Genomic DNA, 21,939 nt, shown 5'->3' on the forward strand with positions numbered 1-21,939 from the left:
GTGTTTTTAATAAGAATCCAGGAGTAATCAAAGATTATGAACATAATGTCTATCCTCACGAAACATTGTGTGTTATGTCTTACCCTATACCGTGGGCAACGCATGAAGCAGTTAAGCAGGATATCGATAGAATGTGCAAATGGGGAATCATACAGCCATGATTTTCTCCATATTGTAGCCCAATACTACCAAATAGCAAACTTGATGGAATACAACACAACTAGTTTTAGACGCCAGAGGCATAAACAAAATCCTAGTACCAGTAAGAACTTGCTAAAATTTCATAACACCAAATATTTCAGCACCCCTGACCTTATAAAATCTCACTGGAAAATATAGTTACATGAGGAGAGTTGAAAATACACAGCATTTGTCTGCAATGGCAAGAGTTATAAATTTCAAGTTCTACCCTTTGACTTAAACATTAGTGCAGGTGTAATTATATCAGGTTTGGACAGGGTCTTAGGACCAGAATTTCTCACTAAGGTTGCCATTTATGTTGACGATATGTTAATAGCCGCATCAACTTGGGCAGAACATACCAGTATAATAGGAAAGGTATTTCAGAGATTTACGAAATATGGAGTAACAGAAAATCTAAAGAAATCTAACTTTGGCAAAGAACAAGCGAAATTTTTAGGACATATCATATCAGAACACGGTATATTACCAGACCTGAAGAAACTAGAAGCCGTACGTAATTGTCAACCCCCAAGGAACAGAAAACAATTGAAAGTATATCTACGATTAACTTCCTTTTCCGAAAATTTATACCACAACAGCTTATGAATAGCGATGCCCTACTTAACCTGTTGAGAAAGAATAAGTCTTAGTCATGGGATGAGAGACGCCAGGAGAACTTTACCAAAATTAAAAATGCATTAATATCAGCAAACAGTTCAAGTCATCCTGACATGTCCAAAGACTTTTGTTTAAGCACGGACACCTCATCTCAGGCACTGGGGGCATGTTTGTTCCAGATAAAAGAAGAAGCCATCAGCTTTGCCAGCAGAACTTTATCAGGGGCAGAAAGATCATATTCCGTATCAGAACGGGAAAGTTTAGCAGTAATTTTGGAATTTAAGAAATTTGAATATTTTCTTTGGGGTAAAAACACTAAAGTCTATTGTGATCACCAATCATTATCTTTTCTCTTAACATGTAAACTGTTACACTTAAGACTAGTGAGGGACTAGATGAGTTCAGTGAACTGTCTGAACACGATTGAGAAATCCATACATTACTGATGAAAAGAAGTACACAAAAATCAGACTACAAAAATTTTTGTGAACAAATGGGAATAATACAAAATCTTAACCAGAATGCAAACCACAAGATAAGTAAATGGTATCAGTTATACAAAGGCATTTTGTTCCACCAGAAGCACGAAAGTTCTAACCACTGGTGTGTATGCCTTCCAGAGGAATATATCAATGAATTTATCAAACACACATACGAAGTATGGGGAAACTACAGAGTAACAAAATGTACAGACAAGATTTCCAAACTTTGTTACTTTCCTAATTTACGATGACGTGTTCCACAAATATTAAAAGAGAGTGTTATTTGTCAAAGAACAAAACCATCCAATACGTCAAAGTTTACAGAACTACACCCCATACTAACCTAAGCTCCACTGGAAATGGTTTCTCTCGATATCGCAGGGCCATATCCTAGAGCAAAAGGTGGTGTCAAATACATAATAGCTCTTTATGATATTTTCACAAAATACATCAAACTTTATGCTCTCAAAACCACTACAGCCAGTAGCATCATAAAGAGAATTGAAGAGGATTATTTATGAAGCGTAGGGGAACCCAAAGTCATATTAACAGACAATGCAGCCTATTTCGTAGGAAGAAAATGAAAACAATTCATGAGTACACAGGGCACTAAACACATCTTGGTAAGTTTTTTCCACCCAGAAGCAAGTCCCGTGGAGAGGGTGTTTAAAGAATTCGACAGATTTGTAAGGACTTACGCTCATAATAAGCATTCACGATGGATTGAATACGTGACTCCATTTATGCAAATAGTAAACAATTTCCCCCATTCTTCCACAGGTTTTGCTCCTAATGAACTTATGTTTAACACAAAGCAAACTGACGAATGGGAATCATCCATACCAAAATTACCTACTAAAGAGTTAACTTTACAGGATAAAATCAAACAAGCAGTAAATACATTAGAGAATAGAGCAGAATACAGAAAGAGAATATACGACAAAAAGTTAAAACGAGTTACACATTTTTTCGGTGGGCAATGAGTCCTCTTGAGAATACATCCCAAATCGAAAAAGATCAGTAAGTTGAACAGAATATTGTAATTACTATACTCAGTGCCCTATATTATTGCAAAAATACCTTATCCTGGAACTTATAGGTTGGTATATGAAAGAACAGGGAGAGACAAAGGTCTCCACCCTCACAAAAACTTAAAAGCTTTTCACGAGTAGTGACACAGTATCACAACAATTCTCTTGTCATAAACTATATTTATCAGTAATGTCATAGTTTTATAAGTAAGAAATTTTATTATGTGTATTTTAAATGAAGTGTGTATAAACTCAAGTAATTTTCTTGTTTTGCAAGCAAAGACAAACATTTGTTTGGGAGGAAGAGAAAAAACACAGCTTCACGCGAAACAAAATGCATACTGGAGCAGCGTACGACTCAGCTGTGCGTGCTCAACAATGCATGCTTATGTCAGTACTAGGGAAGAGACATTGACCTTGCGCAAGCGCAACAGGCTAACACGCAGTGCAACCAAATAGAAACGCGAAGCGGCACAAGTAATAAGCTCAACTTCAAAATATATAACAACACGTAACAACTATAATTACTATCACGGAACGAATGCATATAATATTACATTTATATCAAGATGTGAAGTTGCATTAATACTAAAATATATACATTGTAACTAGAATTAAAAGAAATCATTACAACGAAACATACAGGACGTGTTAGCTAACAAAAGGATAAAATACCATAGGAGATGTCAAAGTAACTTTCTTTGCAGAGTAAATGAATACAAGGAACACAAATGCAAGTAAATAAATATGAAAACAAATAAGAATGAAATATGAAAAAGTCTGCAAACGAATGTGATGACCGAGTATATGCGTGGCCTATGAGCTACGAAACACAATTGGTTTTTAAGTTAGTTATAAGTTTTTTATATTGCAGTGACCAGTGAATCGACATGGCGCAGAAGAAGGGATTTATGACAAGTGTTACAGGTAGTAAATGAAAAAATTGGCCGCACCTCAAGGAAATGATTTAGTTATTAGTATGTCTACTAGTATATTTTGGTCATCAAGCAAATGAAGAATAAGAATATACATCAGCGCAGTGCAACGACAAGACATTTACCTGTACCTAATGACTACAAAGTGCACGTAAATACGGAGACATGTGAATGCAAATAAAACTAATCAATTCATATCACGTCACATGCGAATATAAACAACGACATTTCCGCATAATTGTAAAGACGTAAGCATGATGTAATGCAAAAATTTTTGTGTTACAAACACAAAGCTACTCATAAACAATTGTAAGCAACACAATAGTATACAGGGTGGTCCATTGATCGTGAGCAGGCAAAATATCTCACGAAATAAGCGTCAAACGAAAAAACTACAAAGAACGAAACTTGTCTTGCTTGAACGGGGAAACCAGATGGCGCTATGGTTGGTTCGCCCGCTAGTTGGCGCTGCCATAGGTCAAACTGTTATCAACTGCGTTTTTTTTTTCTTTTTAAATAGGAACCCCATTTTTTATTACATATTCGTCTAGTATGTAAAGAAGTATGAATGTTTTAGTTGGACCACTGTTTTCGCTTTGTGATAGATGGTGCTGTAATAGTCACAAACATATGGCTCACAATTTTAGACGAACACTTGGTAACAGGTAGGTTTTTTAAATTAAAATACAGAATGCAGGTACGTTCAAACATTTTATTTCGGTTGTTCCAATGTGATACATGTACCTTTGTGAACTTATCATTTCTGAGAACGCATGCTGTTACAGTGTGATTACCTGTAAATACCACATTAATGCAATAAATGCTCAAAATGATGTCCGTCAACCTCAATGAATTTGGCAATACATGTAACGACATTCCTCTCAAAAACGAGTAGTTCGCCTTCCACAATGTTCGCACAAGCACTGACAATGTGCTGACGCATGTTGTCAGGCTTTGTCGGTGGATTACGATAGCAAATATCCTTCAACTTTCCCCACAGAAAGAAATCCGGGGAAGTCAGATCCGGTGAACGTGCGTATTGTTGTGGCCAAGATAGACACGAAGCCCACGCCTACGACAGCAGTACAAGTCTACATGCCAACTAGCTCTGCATATGACGAAGAAATTGAAGAAATGTATGATGAGATAAGAGAGATTATTCAGATAGCGAAGGGAGATGAAAATTTAATAGTCATGGGTGACTGGAATTCGATACTAGGAAAAGGGAGAGAAGGAAACATAGTAGGTGAATATGGATTGGGGCTAAGAAATGAAAGAGGAAGCCGCCTGGTAGAATTTTGCACAGAGCACAACATAATCATAGCTAACACTTGGTTTAAGAATCATGAAAGAAGGTTGTATACATGGAAGAACCCTGGAGATACTAAAAGGTATCAGATAGATTATATAATGGTAAGACAGAGATTTAGGAACCAGGTTTTAAACTGTAAGACATTTCCAGGGGCAGATGTGGACTCTGACCACAATCTATTGGTTATGACCTGTAGATTAAAACTGAAGAAACTGCGAAAAGGTGGGAATTTAAGGAGATGGGACCTGGATAAACTGAAAGAACCAGAGGTTGTACAGAGTTTCAGGGAGAGCATAAGGGAACAAATTACAAGAATGGGGGAAAGAAATACAGTAGAAGAAGAATGGGTAGCTTTGAGGGATGAAGTAGTGAAGGCAGCAGAGGATCAAGTAGGTAAAAAGATGAGGGCTAGTAGAAATCCTAGAGTGACAGAAGAAATACTGAATTTAATTGACGAAAGGAGAAAATATAAAAATGCAGTAAATGAAACAGGAAAAAAAGGAATACAAACGTCTCAGAAATGAGATCGACAGGAAGTGCAAAATGGCTAAGCAGGCATGGCTCGAAGACAAATGTAAGGATGTAGAAGCTTATCTCACGAGGGGTAAAATATATACTGTCTACAGGAAAATTAAAGAGATGTTTGGAGAAAAGAGAACCACTTGTATGAATATCAAGAGCTCAGATGGAAACCCAGTTCTAAGAAAAGAAGGGATAGCAGAAAGGTGGAAGGAGTATATAGAGGGTCTATACAAGGGCAATGCACTTGAGGGCAATGTTATAGAAATGGAAGAGGATGTAGATGAAGATGAAATGGGAGATACGATACTGCGTGAAGAGTTTGATAGAGCACTGAAAGACCTAAGCCAAAACAAGACCCTGGGGGTAGATAACATTCCATTAGAACTATTGACAGCCTTGGGAGAGCCAGTCCTGACAAAACTCTACCATGTGGTGAAAAAAATGCATGAGACAGGCGAAATACCCTCAGACTTCAAGAAGAATATAATAATTCCAATCCCAAAGAAAGCAGGCGTTGACAGATGTGAAAATTACCGAACTATCAGTTTAATAAGTCACAGCTGCAAAATACTAACGCAAATTCTTTACAAATGAATGGAAAAACTGGTAGAAGCCGACCTCGGGGAAGATCTGTTTGGATTTCGTAGAAATGTTGGAACACGTGAGGCAATACTGACCCTACGATTTATTTTAGATTAAGAAAAGGCAAACCTACATTTATAGCATTTGTAGACTTAGTTAAAGCTTTTGACAATGCTGACTGGAATACTCTCTTTCAAATGCTGAAGGTGACAGAGATAAAATACAGGGCTATTTACAATTTGTACAGAAACCAGATGGCAGTTATAAGAGTCGAGGAGCAGTGGTTGGGAAGGGAGTGAGATAGGGTTGTAGCCTCTCCCCGATGCTATTCAATCTGTGTATTTAGCAAGAAGTAAAGGAAATGAAAGAAAAATACGGAGTAGGTATTAAAATCCATGGAGAAGAAATAAAAACGTTGAGGTTCACTGATGACATTGTAATTCTGTCAGAGACAGCAAAGGACTTGGAAGAGCAGTTGAACGGAATGGACAGTGTCTTGAAAGGAGGACATAAGATTAACATCAACAAAAGCAAAACGAGGATAATGGAATGTAGTCGAATTAAGTCGGGGGATGCTGAAGGAATTAGATTAGGAAATGAGACAGTTAAACTAGTAAAGGAGTTTTGCTATTTGAGGAGCAAGATAACTGATGATGGTCGAAGTAAAGAGGATATAAAATGTAGACTGGCAATTGCAAGGAAGGCGTTTCTGAAGAAGAGAAATTTGTTAACTTCGAGTATAGATTTAAATGTCAGGAAGTCGTTTCTGAAAGTATTTGTATGGAGTATAGCCATGTACGGAAGTGAAACATGGACAATAAATAGTTTGGACAGGAAGAGAATAGAAGAACGCACGCGCGCGCACACACACACACGTAATCCTTGCGGTTCAAAACTACAGTGGTGGAGCCTTTGTCTGCAGATAGGATTATAAGATTGGGATCAGTTTTTCGAGGGTGGACTGCAGTTCTTTCTGCGAATGTAAGGTTAGTATGCATGTTGAGGGATTTGGGGAGTGATGGTGATCCAAGGTTCGAGGATAAGAAATTCTGGAAAGTTAAAAGGGGGTGGTTTGGAGGCAGTGGGGGGGGGGGGGATCACGGTTGGATGGAGGAGTGAACGGAGTTAGGCCAGGTTCAATATTGGTCTTTGGTTGAGTCTGATTGGTGGGGTTGGTGGTGGAAAAGTGTTTCCACTGTAGGGATCGGGAGAAGAAGGAAAGGTCTTTAACTATTCCTGCATAGTTGAATTTGGGAGTGGGGCAAAAGGTGAGGCCTTCGGAAAGGACTGATATTTCTGTGGGGCTAAGGCTTTTGGAGGAAAGGTTCATGACTGTGTTGCAGGTCTATTTAGGTTTTGAGTTCTTTGTGGTGGTGGGAGGGAGTTTTGGAGGGTGGGGTAAGTGTAGTAGGTCTGCGAGACAAGGTTTGTCAGCTATGAGGAGGAGTGGGGGAGGTTTGGAGGTTGTTATAGAAGTAGCAGACAGTGGTACTCCAAGGCAGGAGTAGGAAGTGAGCAGGATGGAGAGATTTCTGAGGCGGCGTTGTGCATATTGCTCAAGTTCCTGCGGGGCAAGAGTTTCAATGTGTGTTATGGGTTCCAGGAATTTGGGATAACATAGCAGGAGAATTTTGTGGATGGAGAGAAGGTACTGCAAGGAGGACTGGGCTAGGTTGATAAGGGTTTGCTGGACAATGTTGGTGAGGGCTAATGATTGAGGGAATCTGAATAGGTGGAGGTCATTGCAGGAACAATATGTGGGACTGGGATCTGGCTAGGGACAAGGAAACTATCCACTATTATACCTTGGGCCCTATTGACTGTGGCAAACAGATTGCACATCTCGTTTTTCAAAGTTTATATAATATAGTTTCTCACAGGACAACATTGCCTGCAACTGAGTATGTGTTGCTTTTTAAAAAGCATTTGCCATCAGTTTGGCAACAAACTAGGACAATATTTCCCATCCAGTATACTTCCTTCCCGTGGGGCTGCCAGCTTTTGGGTAATACCTTTCTGTTCTGACTGTTGGGGCATTTTGGTCACCAGTATATGAACATATGATCCACAACATTATGGATCACCTGCCTTTCTCTCTGAAGAGGGACACTCCACACTGACCCACAGCAAGGCAACAGGTGCCTGGCATGGAGTCTTCGTGCCCCCATCATCATAGGCTAATGGTCTTTAGCATTCCTTGTGTTGTTAACAGACTGACACCATGCAGGTATCTGACAATACCTCCACAACTGAGAGTCTCCTGCATTACTGTGGAGTGTTATTTTTTAAGCACAGAGAGCTGCATCAAACCAGTCTTCGGACTACAGATGACAGTAACAACAGCAACAATAGTGTATATGCCTCACTTTTTAATAACAAGGCCACTGAATTTTAGAATACTAGTAGTAACAGGTGCAATATATTCCAACCATTATCAAGTTATTCTCTGATGTTTTATACCATGTCCTATCAGCCTTTTGCTCCTTTCAGATAATGTTTTCAATACATGCTTTTCCTCAATTATTTTGGAAAAAAGTAATTTCGTATCTTATCAATGCACTTAATTTTCAGCATCCTCCTCCTCCACAGTCCATAACTGACTTCCATAAAATGTTCTGCTTCACATGTACAGTCTCAGAAATGTGTGTCTATTAACTTCCTATGTTTGCCCCTAGGAGATTTTTTTTACAGTTTTTTGAGACCTACTACCGAATGCTTGGGGGTTTGATTTGGAAGATTTTTTCCTAAAAGACATGTATTTAAAAGTTATCCCAGAATTTTGGTTTTTGACAATAAATAAGAGATTTTCCACTGGATCTTGAATGGGCTGTTATGAATACAAGTTTTTATGAACATTAGCACTCTCTGATGGAAAATAAAGATATTTAATCACCACTAATGACCTGGAAACAACAATGATATTTTTTGGCACACATACATGCTTCATTTGCCTTTTTGGTAGAATATTGTTAAGTGGAAACTTCTCCCTTGTGTTTGCTTTCCTTTTCAGTACTTTTCTTCTTGGCAACATTTCAAACTACTTGGAACAAGCCTCCAGTTGTTGAGGTTAAGCCTACCGTTTAGCTTCTCCATCTGAAATAACCACACATCCCTACCAGTGATTCACAAATCTAATATGGGACCCTCTTTGGCACTTAAAAAGCTCATGTGCTGTCATTTTATTCCCCCCCTCCTTTTGTATTCTAATTTATGTGCTTACTCAGAAAGGAGAGATATTTGGAAATTCTCACATCATTCTACTGAATTACTTCTGTTGAAAAATTTACACATCTGTTGATCCAATGGGAGTAGAAATGGTATAATAATACTTCTGCAGAAACACTTTTGACACTTCATGCTCAGTGAAGAAACATAATCTGGTAAAGAAAGACACTACTGTCACATTATCAAGGATAACAAACTCAAAGTAAAATTTTTTTTTTAAAGATATCACTCACACATCTGAAAAGATTGGAAGAAATGGTTTAGGCCTTTGATTAGATGCAGATTGCTTATCTCCAATTTTGTATGCACATTACTACAGTTTACAGAACCGTGTTACGAAATAGGCCTTGAATCATCAATTAAAAGTATAGTTTAACTGTGATCCTATCAAGTCAGTATAACATTTTAATATTCTCATAGAAACACAATGACAGCCAGCAGAGCTGCTACTTCCTAGTGACTTGATGAATTCTGTAATCTCTTTAGGAGTTTAATTTTTCTAACTAATGTCTGTTGGTGGTGCATGCTGTGTTTGCACAAGTAGGTCTACATTCTTATTCAGGCAGGAATTCATAAAACTTTATTAGTAACTGTGTAATTTCCCAATTACTGATGAAAATAGTGTAGTGGCTCACCTGGAAATATTTTAATTAAAGAAATATTAGTGCCTTATTACACATGCAGAATATGGGAAGATGAAATAAATTTTCAATGTGCTAAGAGCGGTTTCTTTCTAGATGGGAAAAAACTGAATGGCAAAAAATACACCAAATTTGGCAAAAAAACAACAAAACTGGCAAACAAACACTGAAACTGGGAGAAAATAACACAGAAAAGGACAACAATAACACTGCAACTGGAAAAACGCAGTGAGATTGACAAAAGGCTAATTTGGCAACATAATAACTGCATTTGGCTATGAAATAGTACCAAAAACAGCAAAAAATAACATTGAATTTTACCATAAAACAAAATGATTTTTTTTTCCTGCCATACATTCACAGTGAAATGCTCTCCTATAAAACAGTACTGATAATTTTGTTATTTTCCAGTTACAAAGCTGTTAGTTAAACTTATTCCACGGTCTACTGTGTCCTTATCCCTTTTAAGTTTCCTTTTCTTTTCATTGATGTCTAATGATTAACAGAATAAATAAAAGTAGGTAAAAATCTTATTGGCAGACTTAAATGCCCCATTGTGAAAATGGGGCCCATATAATTTTACAAATAGGAATGCCCACAAAGACGTTTAGAAAGTCAATGAACACAACCTTATATCTAAATCAACATACTTCAAGAGGAAGCTGAATAAGTTTCAGATGTGGAAGCGTCCAGACTGGATGAAGGGACAATGGCAGCTAGACAAAGTCTGTATACATATAAATTTGCATAAGGAAATTTACAATGTTAAAAGTATTGGGAGTGAGTACACATTGGCTAAGACTATTATATATTTAAAATTAAAATCAAATTCACTCCATCAAAGAGAAAGAATGGAAAAATGAGTGAGAGAGAGAGAGAGAGAGAGAGAGAGAGAGAGAGAGAGAGAGAGAGAGAGAGAGAGTGTGTGTGTGTGTGTGTGTGTGTGTGTGTGTGTGTGTGTGTACACTCAAACTCAACAAAGGATTTATTCCGAAAGCTAGCAAGTTGTTTTTCCTCTTTTGTGTATGCCTGTAGTTGACTCAATGCTTCTGCTATTTGGTGAAAGATCTCCTCATACATAATTTCAAATAAAGAGAAGATGTAGATGAACTGGTACCATGTCTCAAGAAACAAGCCGAGAGTCTTCCTTGGGCCCATGAAGGAAACATACATGGTTGACACAAGAATGTAAAAAAGTTTATGAAGAGAGACACCAAGCATGGTTAAATTTTCAAACACAAAAAAACAGAAGAGAATGCTTCAACCTCAAATGATTTACAAAAGCATGTTAGGAGAATCAAGAGAGGATTTGATACAGAACTTTACAGATAATTACCACAAAAGCAATTACAGGAACTACTACAAAATCTTTGTTACTAAAGAATAAGAGCTCCCTATGCTAATACCGAAAGATGAAAAAGAAACAGTGACACAAGGTAAGAAAGAAAATGGCAAAATCATTTAATAAACTTTTGAACTGCGAAAAGCCCAGTGAATTCTTACAAATCAATGTACATATTTCCAATAAAAACCCAAGCTCTACAAATTAAACCCCCAACATTCCTAAAAGTACAAAAAGCACTCAAAAGATACATGGAGACGATCATGTTTTTGTCGGAATATGTAAATATTCCAGAGAGACAGTCCACATCACCTTACATATGACTAACAAAAATTTGGATAACTGAACAATTTTCCGAACATTGGCCCATGGCCACCATCCACCAACTACACGAGAGGGGGTAAGAGTATTCCAGATAACTACAGATGACTCCTTCTACAAGACAGCACATACAATATTTTATCCAAGATCCTATGTACAAGAATCAAGAAACAACAGAGTTACAGGAATACCAGGAAGGTTTCAGACCAAACTGAACAAATCTCTGGCCATAAGATTTGTAGACTTTAAAGAGGTGCACAATTGTCTCCATAGACTTTTACCATTAAAAAACTACAGAATCTAGAATGTCCTCCAAAACTAATTACACTAAAGAATATATTGTAACCAACAACAATTCGAAAGTTTAGAGGAGTAATTTCTGAACATTCTTCATAAAAATAGGCTAACATAGGGCAACTGTGTCACTATTACAATTCAACTGTGCATTGGAATATATAACGAAAAAAAGGTGCAAGGATGATCCAAAGAACGTAATATTTGGAAGCTCTAAAAACAATAATAGTTTATACTGCATGGAATTTGTTGATGATTTTGCCATACTAGGCAACAATGTTCAAGACACCAGACAACACATTAAATCATCACAAGAAATAGGACATAAAATCAGCCTTAGAATATCGTTTTAAAAAAGGAATTGTGCTAACTTGTCCACCACTTGCAGAAAAAAAACAAAATCAAAATTGTTGATAAAGTTAAATATTTAGGTAAAATCAAAGAACAAAATCTAAACAAGAAACTGACATGGCAAAATAGAATAAAAAACTGAACAAAAGCAAATTAAAATTACCAACAGCACATAACAACAAAAAAGTGTATCAACAGCTGCAATATTAAACATTATAAAACAGTTACACAGCCAGAAATAACATATGCAGCTGAAACTATTTTCAAAACACATAACACAGCAGAAATTGACAATACTCGAGGCAGGAAAAAGACCGACTAGGGCATGCATAAATAAACAAAAACAAGTAAATGGGAATTGGAAAACAGCATCAGATGAAACCATACACAAGAAAATAGAACCACTAATGAGCACCATAGGAAGAAACATTTCATTGTTTGGATATCTGATCAGAACACCAAAAGGGAATAATATAAAAAATATGGGCTAGTAAGATATGAAATGGCATACAGAAATTAAGAAGGTTGTAAGAGAACTCTCAAATTACTGTAGATGACCTAAATAAGAAAACCAAAATAAAATGTGTACATCTTTGCTTCCGCCATTTTTCCCCAACATTTGAGGCTTTAATGAAACAAATTAGTTACACATGAATCCCGCGGCGAAAAAATTGTTCATCTTTTGAAGCGATCCACTAAATCCATCCAGTTTGTAACTTCTTCACGAGATTGGAAGTGTTGGTCAGCCAGGCCACGCGCCATTAATTTAAACAGGTGATAGCCAGAGGGAGCAATGTCTGGAGAATACGGTGGGTGGTGTAGGACTTCCCATTTTAACATTTCCAAGTATCGTTTGACGTATTTTGCCATGTGGGGTTGAACATTGTCATGCTGCAAAATCAATTTATTGTGCCTCTCACTGTATTGTGGCCGTTTGTCTTAATTCTTTCGTGCACACACACACACACACACACACACACACACACACACACACACACACACACACACAAGTTTTAGTATTTTAGCAGTCTTTTTCACTATGCCTGTCTGAGATTTAATACCTCCCTCATATGGAGAGTAGTGATCTATCCTTCCTATATTGTGGTAAAATACTGCAAGACACATGAACCACACTACAAGGAAATATCAATAAAAGGACTACAAGCAGATTGATCTTGTATAAAGAAAGCAGACAAGAGCGAACAGCCCTTTACGTAATAAAGATTTATAATAATCCCTTGAATAACCACTGTATTATTGAATTTTTATTACAATACATGCATTACTGTATAACAATTCCCTGTATAAACCTTTGTATAACTGACTACTAGAGTGATCCAACGAAGATCATGAAATAATAATAATAATAATAAACATGTAATAATTCCGTATTTTACGATTTCAAAATTCCTATATTATGTGCACAAAAGTTAAGTCAGTCAAAAGATAACATTCATTAAGTAAACACAACTTAGTCAGCATTGAGTTAAAGTGTATATTTACTTCGAGTCACTCAGTGCCCATGAGAGAAAACATAAGCATCATGTAGGTCTCAATCAGTCTGTGGTTTGCAATCCTAATGTAGAGTTACTTAGCCAGTCATGTGAAGTGACATACTAATCTGTTACCAGTGAACTTCGAGAAATCTGGTTAATTAATGTAGTTTACTCATCTGTATCAAATACTGAGGCTCCTGCACATCACAGAGCTTATCAAAATGGGATAATTGTGTGTCAATAAATATGAAGAAACTGAAAATCAATTTCTGCAGTGTTGTGTATTTATTTGAACATGTTCATTAAGTACACTAATAGGATAACAACCAAAGGAGAAAGGTTATGAGATTTCAGAGGCATAGTTACAGGTCAGCATAGCTATAACATTACTTAGATTTTACAGTCTCAGGCCTGTATTCTGCCACTCAGTTCACAGCCACTTCAAAACAGAGAGAAAATGTAATAACTGTTTATTAAATAACATTCAACTGATATGAAAGACTGAAATTCCACAAAATTAGTAATGGCAAATGTTTTAACTTAGCTTTGATGTACAATGATGACATATTTTCTCACTATAATATGCATTATCTTCTAGGTATACTAATATTGCTGTACCCCAGTGGTAGCAACCTAGTCCCTACTGCCCACTAGAGGGTGTTCCTGTTTTAATGGTGGCCAATATGTAGTAGAGGTTTTTAAAATGTTTTCATAAAACTTTCATACACATTATTTGGTAAGTAATTATTTTTATAAGCTGTAACTTGCTGTAACTCTGCTTTATAAACTTCATAAAGTTACTTCCCTAATTCATAAATCACCATTACTGTTGAACTGATGGGCAGTAAGAAAATTTTACTACAAACAGAACAACAAAAGGCGGTGGTGCATAAAAAATGTTGGCACCCTTGCTGCAGCCGTAAATGCACTGGGATCAGATGGATACTTCTCGTAATCGCCATGCAAATATCCTACTATCTCAGCATGGTCATACCTAGGAAAGCAATGTGATGTTCAAAATAACCTTTAGGTCTACCTTCAGGCAGAATGCACAGCAGCTACCTCTTACTTCCCTGTTACTGTATCTTCCTTTTTTAACCATTTGAGATGATATTTGCCTCCCATTGCCATTAAGGGTTTCAATACTATTGGATTACTTTATGGTTTCTGTCACTGAATGAATAAAAATGCTCTTGGTCATTAAGTGGAGACCATCTAAGTCAAACATGCATTTTTGGCACTGAAGATCTATCACACACAAGTGGAGGGGTTGGAAACAATTAATGCAGCTGCCATTTCTACGAAGCACCAATGTTTTTGTTTCTGGATGAGGTATCGAATACTTTGCTGCCCCCTCTTTATACCTCCCGAGGAGATCACGAATGTAAAATTAGATGTTCGAGCATGCATGGAGGCTTTCCGGCAGTCGTTCTTCCCGCGAACCATACGCGACTGGAACGGGAAAAGGAGGTAATGACAGTGGCACGTAAAGTGCCCTCCACCACACACCACTGGGTGGCTTGCGGAGTATAAATGTAGATGTAGATGTTTTCTGCCATGTTTCATTTCTTTAGATGGAATGTTGCACAGTAAGAGGGTTGGTTGGTTGATTTGGGGAAGAGGACTGAACAGTGACGTCATTGGTAATATTGAATGAGGGAAGGAAATGGGCCATGTCCTTCCAAAGGAACCATCCCAGCATTTGACTGAAGCAATTTAGGGGAATCACAGGAAACCTAAATCAGGATGGTCGGACATGGGTTTGAACCATAGTCCTCCCAAACATGAGTTCAGCTTGCTAACCACTGTGCCACCTCACTTGGTAGTAAGAGTATCAGAGGCCCACCTTCCACTTCCTGCCTTGCACAACATTTCTTAAGATCTGCTTCTGGTAGCACTACGCTAACACCTCACTTTTATTTCATAAATTTTCCTTTCTAAAAGACACTTACGCACTAGCTCTCAGCCGCAGCCTTCATTAGAAAAAGAAAACGTACATTCATTCATGCAAGCAAGCACACATGACAGCCATCTCCAGTAGCATGGACTGGGATTCTATTGTCACCTAGAATGGAAGCAGCAAACTGTGGGGGGAAGAAAGGGGAAGGGATAGCAGTATATTGGTGGGGTGAGGGAAGAGCACTGTCTGGCAGGCTGTGCAAGGACAAGAACTGCCAACAGGCACTGCGTTACAGGCTGTGGGGCAGGGAGATAAGGGAATGGGAGGGAAGGGGAGAAACAGGGAGCAGAAAAGGAGAGGAGCCGGGAATGATAGGCGGGTGCACTTTCAGACAGTGGCAGAAAAAGAGGGCGAGAGATGAGAACAGAGAGGAGATGGCAAATGTTAGGTGGAGAGTTGGGGCAGTATGTCGCTGTAGGTTACGGCTGGGATAATTTCGGAAGCAGAGAATACACTGTAAGGATAACTCCCATCTGAATAGTTCAGAAAAGCTCGTGGGGGAAGGGAAGATCCAGATGGCTCAGGTAGTGAAGCAGTCATTGAAAACAAGCATGTTATTTTCAGCTGCATGTTGTGTCGTAGGGAGGTCCACTGTGCTTTTTGCCACAGTTTGGAGGTGGGCGTTCATCCTGGTGGACAGGTGGTCAGTAGTCATACCAATATAAAAAGTTGTGCAATGATCGCAGCAGAGCTAGTACATGACATGGCTGCTTTTACAGGTGGTCTGCCCTCTAATGGGCTAAGATAAGCCTGGGACAGGACAAGACAGGACGGGACGGGACGGGACAGGACGGAACGGGACTAAGAAAGCTGGGTGGGTGACTGGGCTGGGTCTTTCACACAGATATAGCCCTTGTGGCAAGGCGTTAGGACTGGAAGTGGCATAGGAATGGACTAGGACGTTGTGGAGATACAGTACGTGACAGAACAGCACTCTAGGGAGGGGGGATCTTGGGTAGGACATCCCTACTTTCATGGCATAAAGATAGAAAATCAAAGCCCTGGTGAAGGATGTGGTTCAGTTGTTCCAGTCCGAGGTGGTACTGGTATTTTGTGGCTTGTTCTTGGGAGTAGTTGGAGAATAGGGGAGAGGGTGGGGTGTCACGACTAATATCAATGAACATCTGTTTGCGGATTAGGTCTGGTGGATAGTACCTGCCTGTCAAGGACTTGGTGAGACCCTCAGCACACTGGCCTACGGAGTTCTTGTCACTGCAGAGACCTTGTCCCCAGGCGGTCAGAACGTGTGGGAGGGATATTCTGGTAAGGAAGGGATGCAGCTGTCTAAATCAAGGTGCTGTTAGTGCTTGGTGGGTCTAATGTGGACAGAGGTGTGAATGGAGCCATCAGAGAGGAGGAGGTAAACGTCCAGGAAGGTGGCATACTAGGTTGAGGAGGACCAGATGAAGTGTACGGGAGAGGTGTCGAGGCTGTGACGAAATGAAAATAGGGTGTCCTGGCCCCAACTCCAGATCATTAAGTTATCACCAATGAACCTGAACCAGGCTAAGGATTTGGCCCATAAGCAGCATGGCATAAGCGAGTACCATGCAGGTGCACATGGCTCTGTCGCACATTTGTTTCTAACCTCCCATTCAAAGGAGAAGTAGTTGTGACTTAGGGTAAATTTAGTAATGAGGAATGATGTGGGTTTGGAGTCTGGAGGACATTGGGAAAGGTAGTGTTCAATAGCAGTAAGCCCACAAGCATGAGAGATGTTGATGTATACGAAGGTGGCATCAACAGTGACAAGTAGGGACCCATGAGGTAAAGGGCTGGGGATGGTAGAGAGACTGTGAAGGAGATGGTTGGTATCTTCAATGTGGGACTCGAAATTATGGGCAACTGATAGATGATGTTGGTCAATGAGGGCCGAAATTCTTTCAGTGGGGACAAAAATGGTTCAAATGGCTCTGAACACTATGGGACTTAACTGCTGTGGTCATCAGTCCCCTAGAACTTAGAACTACTTAAACCTAACGAACCTAAGGATGCCACACACAGCCATGCCCGAGGCAGGATTCGAACCTGCGACCGTAGCGGTCGAGCGGTTCCAGAATGTAGCGCCTAGAACCGCTCGGCCACTCCGGCCGGTTCAGTGGGGACACAATAACTAGCTACAATGAGGTGGCCAGACAGTTGGGTTTGTGGATTTTGGGGAGCATATAGAAGGTGGGTGCACAGATTCTGGGAAGGGCCGAAGACTTTAAGCAGGGATTGAAAGTTATGTTGGACTTGTGGTATGGGATCACTCTGTCAGAGTTTATTAGGTGGATGTGTCTGATAAGTGGCAGAGCCCTTCTGCACGACAGTAACTGTAATTCAGAATGACAGTGGTGGATGATTTGGTCAGAATTTGTTTTGAGTTTGTGTATGTCTGTCCTTTCTCTGCTGAAAGGTTGGTGTTCTGAGGAAGGCACCTGTGGAAGGATGGCGAGGAGGTACGGAATTCCTGGAAGGTGACCAGCAGGTGCTTAAATAGGAGGAAAGGGGGGAGAGAGGGGGAGAAATGGGGAGAGGTTCACAACTGGATGGTGGTATGAACTGGAAGAGGCAGGTTTCAGTGTTGGGATTATGTTGGCTTTGGTTGGAAGGATGGTAGCAAAGAAGTGTTATCATTGCAGGGATTGGGAGAATGAGAGTAGGTCTTTGACAAGTCCAGCATGGATAAATCAGGTGTAGGGCTAAAGGTGAGGCATTTGGATAGGATTAAAACTTTTATGGGATTAACAGTTGTGGTTCTTACTCATTCCACCAAAACCCCCAGCCCACAGAAGTTTCAATCCTTTCTGAAGATCTCATCTTTGGGCCTACACCCAATTTAACCATGCTGGATTTGTCAAACGACTACTCTCCTCTTCTCAATCCTTGCAACGGAAACACTTCTTTGCCCCAAATCCCTCCAACCAAAGCCAACCTAATTCTAACACTGAACCCTGCCTCTCCCAGTTCATACCACCATCCAACTGTGATCCTTCCCTCCACCCACTCAACCACCCGCAGGTCACCTTACAGGAATTCCATACTTCCGACTTTGCCACACCAACCTTCCCCCGTTCTTTATTCAGAGCAACAAACCTTTCAGCAGGAGAAAGGACAGCCATACACAATCTCAACACAAATTCTGACCTAATCATCCTACCAGAAGACAAAGGTTCCACTGCTGTCATGAATCACAGTGACTACCTGGTGGAAGGCCTCTGACACATGACTCTTCCACCTATAAACTCCACCAGAGTGATCCCATACCCAAAGTCCAACATAGCCTACAATCCCTCCTTAGAGACTTAGGCCCTTCCCAGAACCTGTCCCCTGAATCCATTGCCCTCCTCACCCCTATGACACCCAGCACACCCACCTACATGCTCCCCAAAATCACCTGTTTACGGGCCATCTAGAGGAGACCTCCCTTGCCTCCAAACGCACCAAACCCCTACTTGGTTCAGGTTCATTGATGACACCTTAATTATTTTGACTCAGGACCAGACACCTTATTCTCATTCCTTCACAACTTCAACACCTTTTGTCCCACCCGCTTCATCTGGTTCTCCTCGACCTAGCGTGCTACCTTCCTGGATGTTGACCACCACCTCTCTGATGCCTCTATCCACATCTCTATCCACATTAAACCCACCAACCACCAACAGCACCTATATTTCAACAGTGTCATCCCTTTCCCACCAAAAAATCCCTCCCTTACAGGCTGGCCACCTAGGGACGATGTATCTGCAGTGACAAGAAGTCCCTTGTCCAGTATGTTGACGCAATCCTCCCACCACCCCCAAGAACCAGCCATAAGGGAGGGCCTCTTTCGTCACACAACACTATCTTGGAATGGAACAATTACACTACATCCTTCACCAGAGCTTTGATTACCTATCATCATGCCATGAAATGAGGGACATCCCGCCAGACTTCTGTCACCCACCCAACCTCCATAACAACCAACTACATTCCTATGCTACTCCCAGTCCCAACCCCTTGCCACAAGGATCATATCCCTGTGAAACATCCCGATGCAACACCAGCCCACACACCTAGCACTCATAGTCCTGTCCTGTTGCAGACTTATCCTAGCCCATCAGAGGCTGGGCCACCAGTAAAAGCAATTATGTCATTTACCAGCTCTGCTGCAATCACTGCACAGTTTTTTATTTTGGTACGACTACCAACCAGCTGTCCACCAGCATCAACAGCCACCATAAAACTGTGGCCATCAGTGAATTAGACCATCCTGTGAGACAACACGCAGCTCAATACAACACGCTTGATTTCAATGGCTGCTTCAGTACCCAAGCCATTTGGAACCACCCTTCCACTATCAGTTTTTCTGAAATGCTCAGATGGGAACTATCATTACCACACATTCTCCACTTCCAAAATTATGCCAGCCTCAACCTGCAGTAACATACCATCCTTGCACCCTCCACTAAACAGTTTCCACCTCCTCTGTCCTATCACCTCCTCCTCATTATCGTTTCCCACCCTCTGTGTGCCACCTTCTGTCAACACACCTGCCCACGTTTCCCTGCTCCTCTACTATTTGCTCTGTTTCTACCCCCATCCCTGCCCCACAGCCTCCCAATGCTGCACCTGTTGGCAGCCTCGTTGCAGCACACTCCACCAGACAGCACTCTTCTCTCCCCCCTCCCCCCCCCCCCCCTACCCATACTGTATGACTGTTCCTTCCTTGCCCCCTCCAGATTGCTGTTTCAATTCTAGGTGACAGTTGCATTCTGGTTTGAGCTGCCGGAGATGGAGGTCATGTGTGTGATGTGTGCTTGCTTGTGTGAATCTATATATAATGTCCACAGTATGCACAGTATCTGTGTGTGTGTGTGTGTGTGTGTGTGTGTAGGCGCACGCCTTCTTCTGACGAAGGCTGTGGCTGAAAGCTGATTTTTTAGTGGCTTTTATTGGAGCCTGTCTGCAACTTAATGTCTTATCTTTATGGTGAGTATCTATCTATCTTTTTTTTACATTGTTGATAATCCAACATGGAGTTTCCATTGTTTGATAAATTTTCACTGGCTTACTTTGTTACATCTTTACAGTTTCCACATATACTGTAGTCAACAATAAGCAACCGCAGTGATTGTTGCAAGTCAATCTACTGTTGGCCACTGCCAAGAATTTATTTGCACGCGAATGATCATCAAGCTATGCTGGGTAGTTTTGCGGTCAAAATCATCTAAATGTAAAAGCAAACTAATTACAAATATGGAACTGGACTAAGAATGGCTCGTTGTTAATAAAAAAAAGACTTTGTACAAAATAAAAGACTGCAGTTTGAAATAAATTTGTGCATGTTATTGAAAATATTCAAAGTATGTAAAACAGATTCAACTTCAATGACTTTTAATTTCAACTGCTAACATTCAATATTAAGCAGTTAGAGTACTTATTTTATAGCAGTCAGTGGTCACAGGAAATACTCTGTAACTTGTATTGTTACTAGCCTTCAAGTAGCGGACAAACATATGAAAAATGATATAACTGTTTACAGACAGGTACGGGTAGGTTGTAGAGATATTTTTCACCGTAGTTGTTACAAGCAACATAGTAGATTATTAAAAATGGTGCACTGAATTCAGATTCTGAATGCCTTTTGCCACATTTAATAGATTTTTACATCAAATCTATAAATAAAATCATTGTTACCTATTATTTAATAATTAATGGCACTAAAATATTTGTGTGCTGATTACAGAAAATTATACTTCCATGAGACTAACTATACTTACTTAATGTGTTTCACAGGTTCAAGCAGCAAGTTCAACATCAAACGTGCATCCACAAACATGGGTGCTCCAGTAGTCTGGAAGGAAATAGATATTCACTGACTTTTAATCACAAGATACAAAACTGTCTTTTAAAGCACACACATCATACAATTCTTTTAAAAGGAGCACAATTCTTTTGAAAGCCTGAAGAAATCATGAAGTTTCACAAGGATATAAAGATAATTTGGAAACACATACACGCACTGAAGTATTTGAACACTGCTGACATTTGTATCATAAATGCTAAATATCCCCATGCTGATAATATATTTCAGTATTGTTCCAAATGTTTAATTTTACTACTTCAATTTCCTTAGCAGATGCAAATGTGTAAGGTTAGCATTAAACTTGAACAATGCACTAATACTATTTTCCCAAACAGTCCACCAATTACCATAAAAGGTACCGAAATTCAATAATTTTCTGATGGTACACCACAAAATAACAACTGCTCTAATTTATCATTTTCTCTTTTTTCCAAGAGTTCTGGTTATGAAGTCATGTCGTTCGCTGCTTTCAGTTTGTTGCCACTTTGAGTGGCTTGGGTGCCAATTTTCTTTGGTGAAGTAACCATGTAACTACAAGTCCGCCTGGTTGGCCGTGCGGTCGAACATATGGCTTTCCGGGCGGAAAGGAGCACCGATCCCCAGCACGATTCCACCCGGTAGATTTGTGTCAAGGTTCAGTGAGCCGGCCAGTCTGTGGATGAGTTTTAGGCGGTTTTCCATCTGCCTCGGCAAATGTGGGCTGGTTCCCCTTATTCCGCCTCAGCTACACTATGTTGGCGATTGCTGTGCAAACAAGTTCTCCACGTACACGTACACCACCATTACTCTACCACGAAAACATAGGGGTTACACT

At 39.9% G+C, this 21,939-nt stretch overlaps 1 protein-coding gene across 3 annotated transcripts in view; it reads right to left on the bottom strand.

Moving 5' to 3' along the window:
• LOC126416153 (protein croquemort-like) overlaps window positions 1–21,939 on the bottom strand; it is a 235,427-nt gene that overhangs the window by 18,245 nt on the left and 195,243 nt on the right. For all 3 annotated transcript variants that reach the window (XM_050083705.1, XM_050083703.1, XM_050083704.1), the window contains one exon: window positions 21,040–21,113. In XM_050083705.1, the coding sequence (XP_049939662.1) occupies window positions 21,040–21,113 (74 nt within the window). The remainder of the gene's footprint in view (window positions 1–21,039; window positions 21,114–21,939) is intronic.

This window comes from Schistocerca serialis, chromosome 8 (genome assembly GCF_023864345.2).
Source record: "Schistocerca serialis cubense isolate TAMUIC-IGC-003099 chromosome 8, iqSchSeri2.2, whole genome shotgun sequence".
In the NCBI taxonomy this organism is placed as follows: Eukaryota; Metazoa; Arthropoda; class Insecta; order Orthoptera; family Acrididae; genus Schistocerca; species Schistocerca serialis.